The sequence below is a fragment of the Fukomys damarensis genome, unplaced genomic scaffold (genome assembly GCF_012274545.1).
Source record: "Fukomys damarensis isolate Sample0158 unplaced genomic scaffold, DMR_v1.0_HiC HiC_scaffold_39, whole genome shotgun sequence".
Classification (NCBI taxonomy): domain Eukaryota; kingdom Metazoa; phylum Chordata; class Mammalia; order Rodentia; family Bathyergidae; genus Fukomys; species Fukomys damarensis.
In genome coordinates this window covers 47,205,983-47,225,658 of record NW_022900951.1, presented here as the reverse complement: position 1 = coordinate 47,225,658, position 19,676 = coordinate 47,205,983, and the positions used below count along the sequence as shown (strand labels likewise).

Below are 19,676 nucleotides of genomic sequence, written 5' to 3'. Positions count from 1 at the left end.
ACAACTGATTGGATCAATTCCAACATCTTAGCCCAAGTGATGCAAGCAGCATCAAGCATAGCCTATAAAATGACAATTTGTGGTAGTTATTAATCTGTCACCTTTAACTGTGTGAATTAAATAAAAATCGAGGCTAGATCTCAGAACAATAACCTTTATGATCTGCCTGTGTTTCTGTGGTGTGAATCCAGGTACCAGCACAGCCAGAAGGCCAGAGTTGGGGAGAGGGGGCGGACTGCAGGCGCCTGTGCAGGTGGGCCTCTTACTGATCTGCTGCCAGGCCCTGCTTCTTTAAGGGTGTTTCCTGTGGCCCATCTTCATGGTGGGGGATGCAATGAGAGGAGGGGGCCAGCGGCTGGTGTGGGAAAGTCACATCTGAGCTGTTTGCCAGCTCCTGCTTCAATTGATATAGGTTTCAGTCCATAATTGAGTGTCTCTGAGGCTGGAATGGCAAACCAGCATCATAGAGGAGAAACAACATGGCACACACAAGGCTGTAAAGCTGCATGTTATTAATTTTCCAGAAGTTTTTATGAATTTTGAAATTTCTTTTGTCATTGGTTTCTTTTTACACTGCACCCTGGTCTGATACTATACATGGTATGATTTCAATTATTTTATATTTATTTAAGTAAACTTTGTGGATCCATTTTGGAAAAAGTATTATAGGTAGCTAAGTTGGATAAAAATTAATATACAGACAGAAACGGACTAGGCTCTCACGGAAGTCAGTGCAGAAGATGAGAACATATCAGAACTGTGGCAGAATATGCATTTAAAGAAGGCAAGACCTCAAGATTAATGTCACAGTGACCAGATTTACATACTTCCCTAATGGATGCATGGAAGCTTGAGATACTGCAATTGGTAACACTTTTTTGAGATTTCCCATAGAAATAGACCATTATCTCACTAGAGGTGGGCCATCCTCTTCTACCCACTACTACAAAGACTAAATTATTGAGGAAGGTTAATGATGCCATGCATGTCTCCTTGCTATGTGTCCTGCTTTCCTATTAGATCAATATTAGCTAAGTGGGTATACTAGTACTCTTACTGGTTGATTATAGTTTGACCTGCATTGGAGCTAATTCCCTGGCCCTTTAAGTGCTATTTTTGACTTTATAGTCTATTTTTAGTTTATGAATAATGTAAGGCATATATAGTTTGAAAGTATATAATATACAGGTATGATTTTCCAACTTTATCATTCTTCCTTGTATTAATTTGCTGGTCCTTTTCCCTTCTGTATTTATTTCTATCAGAATGGACTCATAAACATCTTGTTACTAGGCCATACTATCATAGTGTATTGTAATAAGTAAGATGCCTTGGACTTGGGGGTCTATTCAAGATGGCACTGAAAGTTATCATCATTATTTGAATATTTTTTCCCTTTACTTTTCCTGCCCCATCCCTGGATTCACACCACTCTTTTTAGTGGGTAATGTGATTTAGAAAAATAACAACAACCTGGGTAATGGGTATATTAGTTCTACTTGAGAATTCTTGATTTTGGGTTTCTCAGAAGACTAGTTATGAAATATGTGTACATTGTGCATGTGTATTCATATTTATACAGAAAGTCCAATTAGTTTTTTTAATGAAACTCCTTTTTTTCTAGCAACTTGACCAAGATTAAACAGAACTCCCATTATTAGAGATCTTACACCAGCAGGATGAAACTGAAAAAAATCTATTTGTGACTGTAACCAAACAATAAAGATGATAAGGACACTAAAAAGAAATGCATCCTATATCTTGCTCATTATCTAGTGTTTTCTAATGTATACCTAAAACGTCCAGTTTTAAAAAATTATATTTTAATTGGCATATGTTTGCTATTCATAATATCTACAATCATCCTAAGACATTTGTACATATGCACATTGTATCTTAGTCATTTTTTTCCTCATTGAATTTATTGGTCCATTTTAGGTATACAGTACAGTTACATTCATTATTGGGACCTCGTACCTCTACATGACAGATCTTGGTTCTCATTTTTCCCCTTGTCCCTGCCCTCCCTTCACCCCTCCTCCCTTCCCCCTTTACAAATATTTCATTTCCATTTTTTCATTTTCTCATAGTTTTTTCTTTTCCCTTATTAGCTTTCCCCTACCCTTCCCACTTTCCCTACACCTTTAGCCCCTTTCTTCCTATTTCACAATGTCTATTATATCATTAGGATCTTATGTACTATTATAGTTTATTCACACCAGAGAAACTATTCGGTATTTACACATGTGTGACTTATTTATTTCACTTAGGAGTATATCCTCAATATGTATCCATTTTCCTATGAATGATTCTAATTTCTCATTCTTTATGGCTGAGTAATAGTCCATTTTATAGAAAAACCACATCTTCTTTATCCAGTTTCCAACTGATGGGCAAATGGGCTGTTTCCAAGTTTTAGCTATTACAAACTGTGCTGCTGTAAACATAGGTACACATGTATCTCTGTGATATGCTTCTTTTAATTCTTTTGGAAAGATACCCAGCAGAGGGATGGCTGGGTCAAATGGAACCTCTAGTCCCAGCTCTTTGAGGTATCTCCATATTGATTTCCATAGTGGTTGCACCAGTCTGCACTCCCACCAACACTGGAGAAGGGTTCCTTTCACCCCACAACCCCACCAACATTTGTTATTGTTTGATTTCTTGATAGTAGCCATTCTTTGTGGGGTAAGGTGGAATCTCAGTGTTGTTTTCATTTGCATCTCTCGAATGACCAGTGATAGTCGGGTCTTTATATTTGGGGGGTCTGATTATTTTGAGTTCTTTATATATTCTAGATAATAGTTCTTTGTCTGAGGAGCATCTGGTAAAAAGTTTTTCCCACATTGTAGATGGTCTCTTAATTCTGTTGATGGGTTCTCTTGCAGTGCAGAAATGTTTTAATAATATGAGATCCCAGTTGTTGATTCTTTCTGCTAGTTCCCGTGCTACTGAGGATTTGTTCATAAAATCTTTTCCTATGCCAATGTCTTCAAGAGTTCTGCCTTAGTCATTTTTATTTCCCCTTTCCCTCCAATCCTTAGGTTGCCACAACATCTTTCCTACTTCCTATCACCTATTTTTTGTGCTCTTTTTTTTCTCATTGAGTTTATTGGTGCATTTTAGGTGTACAGTACAGTTACATTCATTATTGGGATCTTGTACCTTTACATGACAGGTCTTGGTTCTCATTTTTTCCCTGCCCTCCCTTCACCCCTCCTTTTAGTGCTCTTTAAATTATTGTTTTTTGAGGATTTGGTGTTTTGTTTTGAGATAGGGTTGTGCTATCTAATTCTGGGTGGCCTTGAACTCACTATGTAACTCAGGCTGGCCTAAAACTCAGCAATCCTCCTGTCTTAGCTTCCCAAGTGTTGGGATTACAGGCATGTGCCATCATGCATGGTACTCTTTATTTATTTGTTTGTTTGTTTGGTACTAAGGATTGAACTCAGAACCCTGTGCTTGCAAAGCAGGCAGGGGAACCACTGATCTAAATCCCCACCTTCTTTATTTATATTTTGTGTTTCTTATTCAAGAGAAACCATACAATGCTTAACCTTCTGTGTCTGATATATTTCCTTTAGCATATATATGTCACAAGGTGCATCCGTTTTCCTACAAATAACTCAAATTTATCCATCTTTATGGCTGAGTTGTACTCCATTATGTATATATACCACATATTCTTTGTCTATTCATCTGTTGATGGGCATATAGAGTAATTCCAAAATTTAACAATTTCAAATTATGCTGCCATAAATGTGAATCTGCATGCATTGCTATAATATGATGTATTTAATTCATTCAGGAAGTTATACAGAAAAGGTATAGCTGGGTTGAATGGAAATTCTATTTTTAATTTTTAAAAGAACTTCTATAGTGATTTCCATCATGGTTATACTAAATTACATTCCCACCAGCAGTATAGAAGGGTTCCTTTTCCCTACAACCTCACCAGAATTTTTTTTTTTTTGAATTCTTGATAATATTCTTTCTGGAATAAGATGGAATCTCAGTGTTGTTTTGATTTGCATTTCCTTAATGGCCAAAGATGAACATTGTTTCATGTACTTAGTGGCCATTTATATTTCTTCTTTTGAGAAGTGTGTCTGTTTAATTCAGTTGCCTATATTTGAGTGGATCTTTTATTTTTGTGGGTCTGAGTTTTTTTGTTTTTTGTTTTTTTTGGCTTTAGTTCTGCTATGTTCTAGATATTAGTCCTCTGTTCAAGGAAGAGTTGGCAAAGATTTTCTCCCATTGTTTATGCTGTCTCACCACTCTGTTGGTTACTTCTTTTACTGTGTAAGAGCTTTTTAATTTCATATAATACCATTTGTTGTTTGGAGTATTATTACTTGAGCAACTGGGGCTATGTTAAGAAACTCTTTGCCTATGCCTGTGTCTTCAAGAGTTTTACCCATGGGCCTGGGATTTAGCTCAGTGGTGCTGCCACCTGCCTTGCAAGTGTAAGGGCCTGAGTTTATGCCCCTGTACCAAAAAAAAAAAGCATTTTAACCATTTTATCTCACAGCAGATTCAGTGTTTCTGTTTTAATTCTAAGTCTTTGATTCATTTTTATTTTATTTTAGTAAAGAGAGAGAGAGATGTGTATAAATTCATTTTCCACATGTGGGTAACCAGTTTTATCAGTACCATTTTTTCCCCAGGGATCCAAGGATAGGTCATCATATGTGAATCAATAAACATATTGCATAAAAGAAGAAGGATAAAAGTCACATGTAATCTTCATATGTAGTTTATGCTTGTCTTGAACTTACTACATAGCTCAGGTTGGCCTCATCCTTGCAGCCATTCTCCTGCTTCAGCCTCCCTAGTGCTGGGATCACAGGTCACATATGGTTTTAGCCCCTTTGTCAAAAACTACATGGCTGAAGATATGCAGGGTGTTTCTGCATCCTCTATTCTACTGATTAACATGTCTATTTTTATTCCAGAACTGTGCATTTTTTTAAAATCACTATAGCTTTGTAATATAACTTTAAACCCAAGATTGTTATGCCTCTTACTTTGTTCTTGTTGCTTGAGATTGTTTTGGCTATTCTGGGTCTGTTCTGATTCCATATGAATTTTATGGTTTTTTCCTAGTTCTATGAACAATGCTGATGGTATTTTGATTGGAATTGAATTAAATCTATATATCATTTTTTTAGTATGTCCATTTTGACAGTATTGGTTCTACCTATCTATGGACATGGGACGTGTTTCCATAATGTCTTGTTCAGTCTCTTTTTTCAGAGTACCATAATTTTTGTTGTAGATGTCTTTCACTTCCTTAATTAGGTTAATTCCAAGATATTTAATTTTTTTTCCATGCTATCTTCCACATTGGAAGGATTGGGAGATTGTTTTCATGATTTCATTTTCAATGTCTTTGTTAGTGTCCTGGAAAACTTGATTTTTGTGTATTGATTTTTATCTCACACTCACTAAATTTATTTGTTTATTCTAAAAGTCTTAGATTCGGGTTTGTTGGTACACACCTATAATCCCAGCACTTGGGAGGCTGAGGCAAGAGGATTGTTGTGAGTTCGAGACCAACCTGGGCTATGAAGTGAGTTCAGGGTCAGTCTCAACTGCAAAGGGAGACCCTGCCTCAAAACGAACAAACAAACAAAAAAATCTTCTGTAGAGGTTTTTGGGTCTTTTGTGTAAAGCATCATGTCATCTGTGAATAAGGATAGTCTGACTTCTTTCCTTTTCGTATCTCTTTTTTTTTTCTCTTGCCTGATTGTTCTTACTAAAGTTCTGAGCACTATATTGAAGAGAAATGGTGAGAGTAAATACCGTTATCTTTTTCCTGATTTTAGAGGGAATGCTTTCAGTTTTTTCCAGTTTAGTAGGCTGTTAGCAGTAGGTTTGTCATAAATGTATTTTTTTTTTAAATTTAAGGTCCTTCTGTATGTATTTTTGTCACAGTTTTTATCGTGAATGCATGTTGGTTTTTATCAAAGACCTTTTTTGTCTCTACTGAAATGCTTATGTGACTTTTATCCTTCTTCTTTTATGTAATATGTTTATCGATTCACATATGTTGACCTATCCTTGGATCCCTGGGAAGAAGCCTACTTGGCCTAGATGTTTTTAATGATTTGTTGCATTCTCCTTGAGGACATATTGTTAAGTGAAATAATTTAGATGTATAAGTATAAATATAGCATAGTTTCTCTTATATGAAAACTTAGTGTGTGTGTGTGTATATATATAGAAAAAAAAGAGAAAAGAGTATTGTAAGCCACAAACACAGTGTACCTAAAAATGTACCTTGACTTAATACAGTTGTCTTACATATTTTAAATGTTCTTTGGCCTACAAGCCTGGTTTTTAGTCTGTGTTCAGTGGTACCTTAGTTCACGAACACTTTTGTTTATACACAGTTTTGTTTGCAAACAGAAATGTTTGGCAAAATTTTTGTTTTTGTTTGTGAACTCCATATTAGGTGAGAACACAGCTGCAGCCATCTTTCCTGTATGAACATGAACATGGACATCTTTTCCAGAATCATAGAACAAATTAAGTTCATAAACCAAGATAGCACTGTATGTGATAATTAACTTTATAAGGCCTTATAAGCTAAATAAATGAGCCTGATTTTGGAAAAATAGAAAGGGTATGAAGGGAAGGAGGGCAATAATTGAAATATGTTATGAACATGTACCAGTTCTCTGCAGTGGATGTAATCATTATGTACTGCAAATATGTACTAATAAAAGTAAAAAAAAAGATGTGTACCTCCCCCCAAAATAATAATTTGCATAAGCACTACTTATTTAATATTCTAGTAACAGTTGGTTTTTGTTTTGTTTTGTTTTGTTTGGGGGGTAGGCCCTCACTATGTAGTTCAGGCTGGCCTTGGACTCACTATGTACCCCAGGCTGGCCACCAACTCACAGTGATCCTCCTGCCTCATCCTCTCAAGTGCTGGGATTACAGACAGGCATGAGCCCCAATGCCCAGCTCTAGTAACAGCTGGTTTTAAGAAAAAGAAATATTTTGTTGTAAAGTGTTAATACCTGTGACTTTACTGGCCAGTTAATGAATTTGTTCATATGGCTTAGTGCTAATAGTTTTAAAAGATGCTAAAAGGCTTGCTTGTTTCTCTGTAATAGATAAACTGCTATTATATTACTGTCTATTCTTTGCTTAAGTACTTAAAATGAGTTTCTTTAATTTACTTAGTTTTTACAGAAAAGTCTTGCAAGGAAAAAAAAGATCTTTGGGCTTTTCCCTCCCCAAATTTGTTATGTGTTCTTTTCTAGATATACAGTGCTTACTTGTATATATGACGCAGTTCGGGACACAAATATGACATAATAATATGAGTTTAAAATAACTGGTAACATATATGTGGGGTGGCATAATTTTGTAATATAAGAATAATATTTTTGAACTAAATTGATTATATATGTTAACAGTATAAACTTTGAATAAAACATTTCTGATTACAGCTTTTTCTCAGAAAATATTTTTAAAAATTGTAATACAGACATAATGTCAGAATCTATTTAAAACAGTAAAGCTTTATTTATATACAGGTATATTTTATTATCATAATTTCTTCTGCTAGTTTCAAATTTGCATTGTTCCTATTTTTCTGAGACCTTGAGATGCATCATTTGGTTATTTATTTGGGATGACTATTGTTTTGATATGAGTGTTCATAGATATAAAATTTCCTCTTATAATTGTTTTAGTAGTATACCATAGATTTTGGTATGGTGTGCTTCTACTGTTATTTTATTCTAAGAACTTTTTTATTTCTTCCCTGAATTTTTCTATGACTCATTGATTTTTCAAGAATCTACTTTTTAATCTCCATGTGTGTGCATAGTTTTCTGGTTTATTTTACTGTTGATTCTAATTTCATTCCATTATGATCTGATAGTATAAAATAAGTTATTTCAGTTATTTTGTATTTGAGATATAGTCCATTTTGTTAAAAGGAGTAAGGATAGGAAACGAAGAAGTTAAATTATCATTATTTGTGGGTGACATACTTTACATAGAAGATCCTAAAAACTGCACCAAAAGACTTTTAATAATAATAATAACCAAATTCAGCAGTATAGCTGGATACAGAATAAACCCTCGAAAGTGAATAGCATTCCTACACACAAAAAACTCTTAGAGAAAAGTTACGAAAACCACACCTTCCACAATGCCATAAAAAAGTGAAATACCTAGGAATCAAACGAAGGAAATAAAAGACCTTTAAAGGGCCAGGGATTTAGCTCAATGGCACTGAACCTGCCTCACAAGCTCAATGTCATGAGTTCAGTCTCCTATTCCAAATAAACAAATAACCTTTACACTGAAAACTGCAGTACTCTGAAAAAGGCAGTCAAAGAGAATATCAAAAAATAGACAGATATCCCTAGTTCTTAGATAGGAAGAACCAATATAGTGAAAATGGGCATACTTCCAAAATTGTTATACAGATTTAATGTAATCCCTATCAAAATTCTAATATCATATCTTACAGAATTAGGGAAAACAACCCTAAAATTCATCTGGATCCAGAAGAGACCTAAAATAGCAAAGACAATTCTGGGCAACAAAGGCAAGGCAGGATGCCCCTGACTTAAAATTATGCTACAGAGATACTACGTACTGTGATAAAAACAACATGGTACTAGCAAAAAACCACAAACAGACTGATGATCAGTGAAACAGACTAGAAGATGCACAAGCAACTCCAAACATATTTAGCCACCTTATCTTTGACAAAGGAACCAAACACCTTCACTGGAACAAAGATAGCCTCTTTAATAAATGGTGCTGAGAAAACTAGCTTTCCACATGCTGAAGATTAAAACTAGACCCATATCTTTCACCATGCACTAAACTAAAATCAGAATGGATCAAAGATCTAAATCTTAAAACAGAAACACTAAACTAGAACACTTGAAGAGATTGGTGTAGACAAAGACTTTATGAACAAAACTGATCGCACAGGAACTATCACAAAGAGTCAAACACTAGGATCTCATTATTAAAAAGCTGTTCTATAGCAAAAGAAATCACCAACAGAATGAAGAGACAGCCCACAGTTTGGGAAAAATGTTTTGCCAGCTGTTCCTCAGACAAAGAACTAATATCTAGAATATATAAAGAACTAAAAAAGATCAGACCTCCCAAATTTAAAGACCCAATCCAAAAATGGGCATCTGAAATGAATAGGCACTTCTCAAATGAAGAATTAGAAACAACAAATAAATATATGAAAAATTGTTCAACATCACTGGTCATTGGAGAGATGCAAATTAAAACAACACTGAGAGTTCATCTCACTTCAGAAAGAATGGCTGCTATCAAGAAATCAACCAATAACAAATTCTGGAAGGGCTTTGGGGAGAAAGGAACACTTCTCCACTATTGGTGGGAGTGTAGACTGGTGCAACCACTGTGGAAATCAGTGTAGGGATTTCTCAAAAAACTAAAACTAGAGGTTTCAAATTCTTCTATTTTCCTTTTTTGTATCTTCCTGAAAAAATTAAACGCATCATACCACACTGAGATAAGCACACCCATGTTTATACCAGCACAGTTTATAATAGGTAAATCTTTGAGAGTCCAAATGCCCATCAACTGATGAATGGATAAAGAAGATGTGTTTTATATGTATACACAACGGAGTACTACTGTGCCATAAAGAGGGATAATCTTGAGACATTTCTAGCTAAGTGGATATACCTTGACCCCATATTCTTAAGTAAAATAAATTGGACACACATGTGTAAATATCCCATTGTTTCTCTGGTGTGAGAATCCAAAAGTGAAAATAGGGACCAAAATTTATAATAGATATTGGAAAATGGGAAGAAAATGTTGAAATGAGAAGGGGAACAAGGAAGGGGGAGGGGAAAAGGAAGGAAGGGACAAGAAAAAAAAGAAGAGAAAAATGGCATTCAAGCTTTTGTAAACGTATTTACAAGGGGAGAGGGAGGGGGAATGGGAAAAAAAGAATCAAGGCATATCATGTACAGATACAAATGGCCTTTGATGAATGTTATCATTATGTAAATCTAAAGTGTACCAATAAAAAAAGGAATTTTAAAAGAATTTTTAAAAAGACACAGTCTATTTTGGAAAGATTTCCATATGCTGCTGAGAAAAATTCTGGTTTTGGATGAAGCACTATAGATATCTTTGAAGTCCATTTGTTCAATGGTGTAGCTTAATTCTGATATTTCTTTATTGATTTTTTTGGACTGGTTGTCTGTGAGTGTGGGGAATTGACATCCTTTACCATGATTGTATTGCTATCTGTCCTTTTTTTTTCCAATAGATTTTATGAAATTTGGTCTGCCAACATTTTAATCTCTTCCTGTTGAGTCATTCCTTTCACCAGAATGTACTGGTCTTCTTTGTCTCTTCTCATAAGTTTTAGCTTAAAATCTGCTTTGTATGAAAATAGCATAAATACTCCTGCTTGGTTTTGCTTCATTTGCGTGGGGTATCATTTTCCATCCTTTCATGTTTACCCTGTGTGTATCTTTGTGGATGTGTTGTGTCTCTTCCAGAGAACATACAGTTGGGTTTTGTTTTTTGATCCAAACTGCCAATGTATATCTTTTGATTGGGAAGTTACAATTATTGACATTGAGAATCCCTGGCCTATAAGGTTTGTGCTAAGAAATCTGCTGTTATTTTAATAGGCTTGCCTTTATAGGTTACTTGCAGGTTTAAACAGCTTTAATATTTTTCTTTGTCCAGAAGTTTGACTGTGATGAGTCTTCAAGAGGTTCTATTCTGGTTGTGGCTATTTGGGATATGTGCCTCATTTACCTGAACATTAAATTCTTTCCTTATATTTGGAAATTTTTCTATGATTTTGATGAATAAATTTTTATGCCTTTTGAGTTATCTTCTAGTGTTTCCTTAACGCCTATAATTTTTTATTTTTTATTTTTTTGTCATCTACCAGCTTTTGGACCCAGATTGTATGATGTGTTGTTTTTTAATGTTATCATTAAGTACTGGAGAGTAACTGCTCAGATGGGCACTGGATGTAGCACCACTGTTGAGCCAAGCTTCTTTCTTCAGAGAGTTAGTTAGTATTCCAAGATGGCATTATCAGCGGGCCTGAGCTATAAGCAGTGCTGGTATTCTGAGCCCCTTGACTGCTTGGCTCCCACTTTAGTTTCAACTTTGTGTTCTACAAGAGTTTTTATTTCTGTGCATCTTCAGTGTGCATCCAACATCTCTGTTTGGTTGTAAAATGGCATTTCAAAATTAATATAGTCTGTCAGGTGTGGTGGTACATGCCTGTCATCCCAGCACTTGGGAAGCTGAGACAGGACGATCTCCCAGGCCAGCCTGGGCTACATAGCAAGATCCTGTCTCAAGAATAATATTAATATGTTTTGAATTAAATACTTCCTACCAACCTAAGCCTGCTATTTTCACTTCATCCCCATCAGCCAAAAACAACTCTATCTTTCCTATGGCTCAAACCTTGTATCTATGTCCATCTTTTATTCTTCTCTTTCTCGCATATCCCACTTTAAACCATTAGCACATCTTTTGACTCGTAAAAAATATGTCTACAACCTTACTTCTTCTCACCACCTCCACTATTCTCATGCTAATCTCTTACTTTAATAATTGCAATACCCATGGTGGTGCATGCCTGCAGTTCCAGCTCTCCGGAGGATGAGGTAAGAGGATTGCTGCAAATTCAAGGCCAATCTGGGCTACATAGTGAGTTCAAGGCCAGTCTGAACTTCAGAGCAATATCCTGTCTCAAAATGATGTTGATGATGATGATGATGATGATGATGATGATGATTGTGATACCCTACCAATTGTTCTTGCCTTTGCTCCTTTATACTATTTTTCTCATTATAGAAAACAGAATGGGGCTGGGGATTTAGCCTAGTGGTTCTGGTGCCTGCCCCAGAAGTGCAAGGACCTGAGTTCAATCCCCGGTACCAAAAAAAGAAACCAGAATGACCCTTTCAAACTCTCAGCTCAATGCAAAACCTCTCCTTGTCTATCTCACTCATTGTAAAAGCCACATTACTCCATTTAATGGCCTGCAAATTCCACAGGATCTGGACTCCCTTGCTCTCTGACCTTATGTGTATTTTCTTTGACTTCATCATTCTTTCAAATTATGATTAACTCCTTTCACAGATTCATAATTTGAGGACAAGGAGATGTATACTTTTTGTGTATTAGTACATATTGATCCATTGTAGTTCTTCAACACTGATATTTGGTTTACTTTTACTCCTGTAACGCATTCTTCAATGCTGTAAAATGATCAAGTATATTAAAGATTATTTTTTCTAACATGTATAGCTACCAGAACTCTTCCTTTCAGCATCTTTCCTAATTTTATTCTACTTGTAGGAATTTTACCTTTCAGAATGCTAAATAGCTCCATCAGTCCTCTCCTTTTAATCTCCAGAATGTAATCTCCTAACATTAAAAAAAATTAGTTGCTCTGTCCAAATATTTGTAGAAAGCGTATAAGCTGAGATAAGACTAGTGCCCCATCATTAGTTGATATAGACCCTTGGTCAATCAACTGGGGACAGATATTAGGGTAAAAGTATGAACTGTAAATTTTGCTTTTAGTAAGGTTCCCCTCAATCCAGTTCTTAACAGCATTATAATTGATGTAACCTCTCCCTAATTTCTGTTAGTCTTTTTTGTGTCTTTGGGGTACTGATACATTTTTATATTTTTGGCCTATTTACAGCATGAATGTTAATTATGTGAATTTTATTCAAGCAACTATACTTTGGATCATTTATTTCTTAGTATAAGTTTCTTTATTCAGAATTTTGGCTTCTCAAACATTTGGGCCTAGACAAGTTATAACTTTATCGATGAAGGATTTTATGTAAATAAAAAACTATGCTATTGAGGATCATTATACAATGTTAATTTTTCTCCAATAATCAAAAGTTCTGTTAACTATGTATATACAGTATATATTGGCTTAAGCCAGTTTGTATCATTAGTTAGACCTGAGTTTGAATTCTAGCTCTTTTATTCTGCATAGTTTGAGGAGAGTTATTTAATTTCTCTTTGCTTTGGTTCTTCCAGATTTATTTTTTAGGTACTTGGGACTGAATCCAGCACCATGTGCTAGGCATGAATGGTACTGCAAAGCTTCATCTCAGCCCTTTTTTTTTTTTTTCAATTTTGAGACGGTGTCTTGCTAAATTATGCAGGATGGCCTTGAACTTGTGATCTTCCTGCTTTAGCCTTCTGAGTAGATGGGATTACAGGCATGTGCCATGACACGTGCTTTGTTTCTTTTGGCTTATAAAATGAAGTTTAAAAACATCTGCCTTGCATTTGAATCTGCTTAAAAATGTATAGAAATAAAACAGGTCAATGTATAACTGTGTAATAATGTGTATATAGTAAATGGTGTATATAAGTTTTTCACTGAACAATTCACTGAGCTTTTCTGTATGTTGGGAAAGTTTTATAATGTTAAAAATGCCTAGTTTGCAAGTTTGTTAGAATTAGATGAGAAAATGTGAGAAGAGCTTGATATGTAATAATGTAAGTGCTCAGTAGTGGTTGCTGAAAAGCACTTCAAGATAGAGATATGCTTTATAGCACCAATAATAGAATAAGGCAATTTATAAGGTTTAAAATTATCTCTCAGCTTTAATAGTCTCCTTTACTCCTTTTACCCTAGAGAAAAAGAATCTCTAGGGTATTATCCATGGATTTAACTTTTTACCTCTTCCCAGCTCTTGTTCTCATCTCCTTCACTGGATGTTTTCTAAAGTGCAGGCAAAGCTGACTCTCTGACTGAGGGAAAAGAGGCATGGTGGACAATGTAAAGAAGAAAGAACACTTAGGCAACTTAACAGAGTACATCTATAGTATAGATGAAGGGTTTTTGCATTAGGTATTCCTTGGACATGTTTGTTGATTTTTTTTTGTTTTTGTTTTTTTTACTCAGTTTTTGCCTCTATCGTGTTAGATTCAGCCTCCTTATTTGGTAATATAAGGATAAAAAAATACAAACTTCTTACAATTTTAAGAGTTGAATTTGATAAATTAGTGTTTGTGAAGTGCTTAGCATTTAATAATGCTTAATAAAATGCTATAATAAAATAACATTATAATGACAAATATTTATTGAACAAATTTTTTCTCAAAGAGCTATAGCAGAAAGATCTCAAAACAAGTTCATAAGAGTTTCTTAAATGACAAGAGAATAATATGGCCCATAAAAATCCAGGCCTTGGATTTTTGCCTCACACTTTGGCCTTGTTCTTATTTGGCAAGAGAGTGTCTAGAGATGCTTTGGGTCTGTTGGACTTTGCTATCGAAGTTTCACTGGGAAAAGGGATTGGTTTATATCTTTCATTTGGATTTGAAGACGGAATAAGAAGGGAGAGATGAGGAGGATGTCTTTTCCTGCCTTCTGTTTTCCCTTAGTTAACCTATACTGATAATTTTTTTTTCTTTCCTTGATATGTTAGATGTTAGACTAGCTTCTAAAGAGAGATTACATAATTATTTATTTAACATCATCACTGTTGAAAGACTAAGAGTAAATACCTTAGCAAATACATATTTTTGACACATTCAGCAAAGTGAATTAAACTCAATAAATGTTTGTATTCAAGAAACTTCAAAAGAATGATGGTGAGTCCCAGTAAGATGTAGCAGTAGCGGTCCTGATGTAGAAATCTGGAGTCAGAGCATGTATATTAAGAGAAACAAGGTATAGTTACTATGACAATTATCTGGAATTATATTTTTATAACCACTTATAATTATTAATGCTATTTAGTGTTGCCTTCAGAATCATGGCTTTTGATTCATCTCTCTCTTTTTTTTTTTTTGTACTAGCGATCACACTCAGGTCCTTGCACTTGCGAGGCAGATGCAGTGGCACTGAGCTAAATCCCCGGCCCAACTCATCTGTCTTCTTATCTGATAGCTTCAAATTAAGATCTGTCATAATATTTCTAGGAGTTTCAAAAGCAATATTTACTAATAGGTGCAGAGTCCCTTTTTGCAGGTGTCTTTCAAGTTTAATGAAATGTTTCATTTTTACTTTTATCAAAACGGTTATAATGTATACAGTGAAATAAAGGGGACCTGCCTTAAGATTATTAGATTTGAGGGTTGAGAATTTTGTACAAAGTCTACTTTATTTTTTTCATATTAATAATGGTAGATGAATATAAAGCTTATTTAACACTTTGGTATATTCCAAACCATGATGTATATATTCTTTTATAGTATTTTCCCACTTAAAACATATGTTTAAGCACATTTTTAAAGGGCTACGTAATATCTTACCTTAAGTGCCTTAGTTTATGCATATCATTATTTAATGGAGCAAGTAAAGGAGATAAACATCTTTTTTCTAACTATATTCCATGTTATGAGGAATATTCTTTCTTTTTGTTTTTGTTTTTTGTTTGTTTGTTTGTTATGTTTTGTTTTTTGGTACCAGGGATTGAACTCGGGTCCTTGCGCTTGCAAGGCAGGCCACCGAACCACTGAGCTAAATCCCCGGCCCTGGTTTTTGTTTTATATTTGTGTGTTACTAGGGATTGAATCTAGATATTTCTCACTAAGCTACAGCTACAGCCCATTTTATTTTTTATTTTGAGAAAGGGCCTGGTTAAGTCCCTAAGGTGCCCAGTCTGGTCTTAAATGTTATGATCCTCCTGCTTCAGCCTCCTAGAGTGCTGGGATTACAGGCATACACCACTATGCCTAACTTTCTTACGTATGTGTGTGTCTATGTGTGTGTGTGTGTCTATGTGTGTGTGTGTTAGTTACTAGAAGGATCAGACCTATGGGTGCTGTGCCACTGAGCAACCCTAGTCCTTTTTATTTTTTGATTTTGAGACAGGGTTTCACTAAGTTGCTCAGATTTACTTCAAACTTGTCATCCTCCTACCTTAGCTTCCTGAGTAACTGAGGTACCATGCATGCACCAACTTGTCCAGCATGAGGAACATTGTTATAGTTAAATTGCTGTATGCATTCTTAATTGTTTCTTTAAGACAAATTTCTAAAATTAGAATTGCTCAAAAAATTTAAGACTCAAATCCTTTTGCCATCCTATGGGTCATTTATGAAAGTACCTATTTTCCTATACACTTAAAAATTGCTATCCTTTAACGTTTTTATTATAAAATATATAGTGACATTGGAAAAAATGTGAGAAAATATCTAAAATTATATTTCTCTAACATGATTATGATTATATTTGTTATAACAGGCTTTTATCATGCATAAATGGATATAATTACCTATGACACTTTTAATTTCTGTTTTTTACATTCATTGTTAAGTATTCCCTATTTTTACTTGGCTTTGATGATTACAAATTTTAATGACTACATGATAACACAATATTCCCATTTATTTATTGCCCTATTCCTAGCCAAGTAACTTGTTGCCAGTTTGTGTTAATGTAATAATTCAATAAAAAGAGAGCTGGGGATTTAGCTCAGTGGCACTGCGCCTGCCTCACAAGTGCAAGGTCCTGAGTTCGATTCCTGGTACCAATTTTTTTTTTAAGAAAAAGAAAGATAACTACCATTTATTGAAGATTTACTATGAAAGAAGATTTACACTACATATTTTTTTCACTTGATACGTTTTTGAGGACTGATATTCAGGATGGTAATCCTCAATGGTAATACCAGGTCACAGACATTTTTTGTAGCACAGCCTTTCTTCTCAAGTTATTCTTTCTTATTTTCCTGTCTTCATACATTTACTGGAAGGCTAATTTGTGCCAGGGATTATGCTAAGAGGCACCAAGAATACAAAATTAATCAGATGGAGTCCTTAGGGTTAGACATTAAGTGTACATGATAAAGAGATAGGATAAAAGACATGACTGGCTGATGGTTCTGTGTGTGCATCTGTTCACCTATGTATACATTCATCCGCCTGTTATTTTTTCCCCCTGAAGCATGAGAGGTAGTTACAGACAAGATGCCATTTTCCCTTAAATATTTCAGTATAAAAATCAGTTAGGGATATAACTCAGCAGAAAAGCACTTCCCTATTATAGGCAAGGCCTGGATTTAATCTCCAGTGCATATGTGCACATGCACACTCACACTAACACACAGAGGATTTTCTTAAATAACCACAATACTGTGACCAAATTCAGAGAATTAAGCACAGATATAATACTATTATTTAATTTGTTGTCCACATTAAAATATTACCATTTGTTCAAAGAATGTTCTTTAAAGCAGCTTCTCCCTCATGACCCAATATCTAATTACTAATTATACATTGCCTTTTTTGGACTTGTCTCTTTCTTTAGTTTGAAATAGTTCCTCAGCCATCCTCATCTTTTATAACTTTGATATTTTTAAAGTTCAAGGCCAGTTATTTTGTAGAATATCCTTCAATTTGAGTTTGTCTGATTGCCCCTTTTTTAGATTCACCTTATACAGTTTTTGTTGGAATACTGTGATGTATGTGATGTTGGCTTGTCCCAATAATGAAGACATTAAATGTGATTGTGTGGTTAAGATGGGGTCTTCCAAGTTATTCTACAGAAAAGTTAACCATTTTTTTTTACCTTTGTAATTAAAAACTATTCTGTAGGGGGACAGTTTTAAACTACTTATTCTTCATCCAACTTTTGCCTACTAGTTTTAGCCACCCTTTATGATTTTCTGACGCTTATCTCAGTCCTTATATTTATTAATTGTGTTTTTACTATAAAAGCTTTCCCTTTCCTGCTTGTTTGTATTTTTGGATTCTTATTTTATCAAATGGGTTATATTATTTATTTTGATACTGAAGTTGTCCCAGATTTGGGCAGCGGGAACTCCTTCATGATGGCTTCTGTGTGTTTTTGGTATGTCACACAACTTTTTGAGCAGTTTTTTCTTTTTGGCATAGTAGTTTTCTTCTTATACTTTCCTCATCCCATTGCTAGAGTCACCCATTTCTCCAAGGAAACCTCATCACTTTAGCAACCAACCTTTTAGTTTAGAAGCCAAGATAGGAGGTAATGTATAATAAGGCTTTTCAGAATCCCCAAGACAATTTTGCTATTTTTGGAACCCACTGTCATAAAGGCTTTTTTTATATAAAAATTCTGTCCAGATATTTGCTAAGTGGACAGGACTCAGGAGAGGTTAAAATAGTCTGGGAACATAGAGCCATACTATATGAAAGATCCCAGCTTATATGAGGTACTATATTTTAATGTAGTTTCAAGAAGGGAGATGAAAATAGAAAGTCAAGCAGGGAGATAGAAACCAGTTCATCAAGGACCATTTTCCATCTAAAAGAATTTAACCTAACAGAAGATGAGGAACCATTGTAGAGGGTTTAACTAGTTAGGGAAATGATCTCTTTTGTTAAGTTTGTACTTTAAGACCCCTCTGTGCTGTCACTAGTGGCAGTGCATAGAGGATATATTAGGCAAATGTTTTAAATTATTTTCCAACAATATTGTTATTTAATTCTTAATGGAAGCTTGAGTCATTGATTTATCTTCCTGTGAAATGGCACTATACCATATTTTAAGTAGTAGTTTTACAGCCAGGACTGGAAGCTTAATAATAGTGTTCTCTATTAAAAAAAATAACAAACAAAAGTGCATAAACAGTGCTAACCTTTAAGTAAAAACTCTTGAAGAACATAAGATGTATTTTGATATATTGCTATTTTTAACTTTAATACTATTATAAATAAGACTGATACAGGCATTCAATAATAAAGACATTCTATCTTGCAAGGTGACCAAAATATGAAATATAATAACCCTGTTTTTTTGAAATAGCAGCAAATTACATCCTTAGCTTGAGTTTTGCTGTTATCGTAATAGCTTTTATTTCTGTTCTACTTATAGGCTGTATCCCAGTTGGCTGGAGTTGAACAGCAAGCAGCTCTTCAAAAACCAGATTTAATTGGAAGGTAAGTATCAACAAATGAAAGCATTGAGTATGTACTGAAGTATATTCAGTAATTATATGTTTAATGCATCTCAACTAGGGAAGCTTCTGTGTTCTTAATATTTGTGTACAGGTTTAATAAAAATTATAGGCATTGTTTTTTACTTTTAAAATATAAATAGAGATAGTATAGATTGTGAAGTTTTTGACATTTTTTATTCTGTAGTATCCAATTGAAAGAAAGCATAAAAGGACTTAAAAAGGAATAAGAGCTGTGCTATCAAGAAATCAACCAGGGGCTGGGGATTTAGCTCAGTGATTCTGCTGCCTGCCTTGTAAGCACAAGGTCCTGAGTTTGATCCCTAGTAACAAAAAAATAAGAAAGAAAGAAAGAAAGAAAGAAAGGAAGGAAGGAAGGAAGGAAGGAAGGAAGGAAGGAAGGAAGGAAGGAAAATGAAATCAACCAAAAACAAATGCTGGAGAGGCTGTGGGAAAAAGGAACCCTTCTCCACTGATTGTGGGAGTGTAGACTGGTAAAACCACTGTGGAAATCAGTGTGGAGATTTCTCAAAAAACTAAAGCTAGAGGTTCCATTTTACCCAGCTATACCTCTTCTTAGTATCTTCCCAAAAGAATTAAAAGCATCATACCATAGAGAAATATGCACACCCATGTTTGTCGCAGCACAGTTTATAATAACTAAATCTTGGAAACAGTACAAATGCCCATCAGCTGGTGACTGGATAAAGATGTGGTATTTTTAAAACTACATGATGGAGT

General features: G+C 34.7%; 1 protein-coding gene across 7 annotated transcripts in view; it reads left to right on the top strand.

Annotated features, from left to right (window-relative positions):
* Wnk3 (WNK lysine deficient protein kinase 3) overlaps positions 1-19,676 on the top strand; it is a 210,387-nt gene that overhangs the window by 125,452 nt on the left and 65,259 nt on the right. For all 7 annotated transcript variants that reach the window (XM_033760394.1, XM_010610742.2, XM_010610741.2 and 4 more), the window contains one exon: positions 18,854-18,918. In XM_033760394.1, the coding sequence (XP_033616285.1) occupies positions 18,854-18,918 (65 nt within the window). The remainder of the gene's footprint in view (positions 1-18,853; positions 18,919-19,676) is intronic.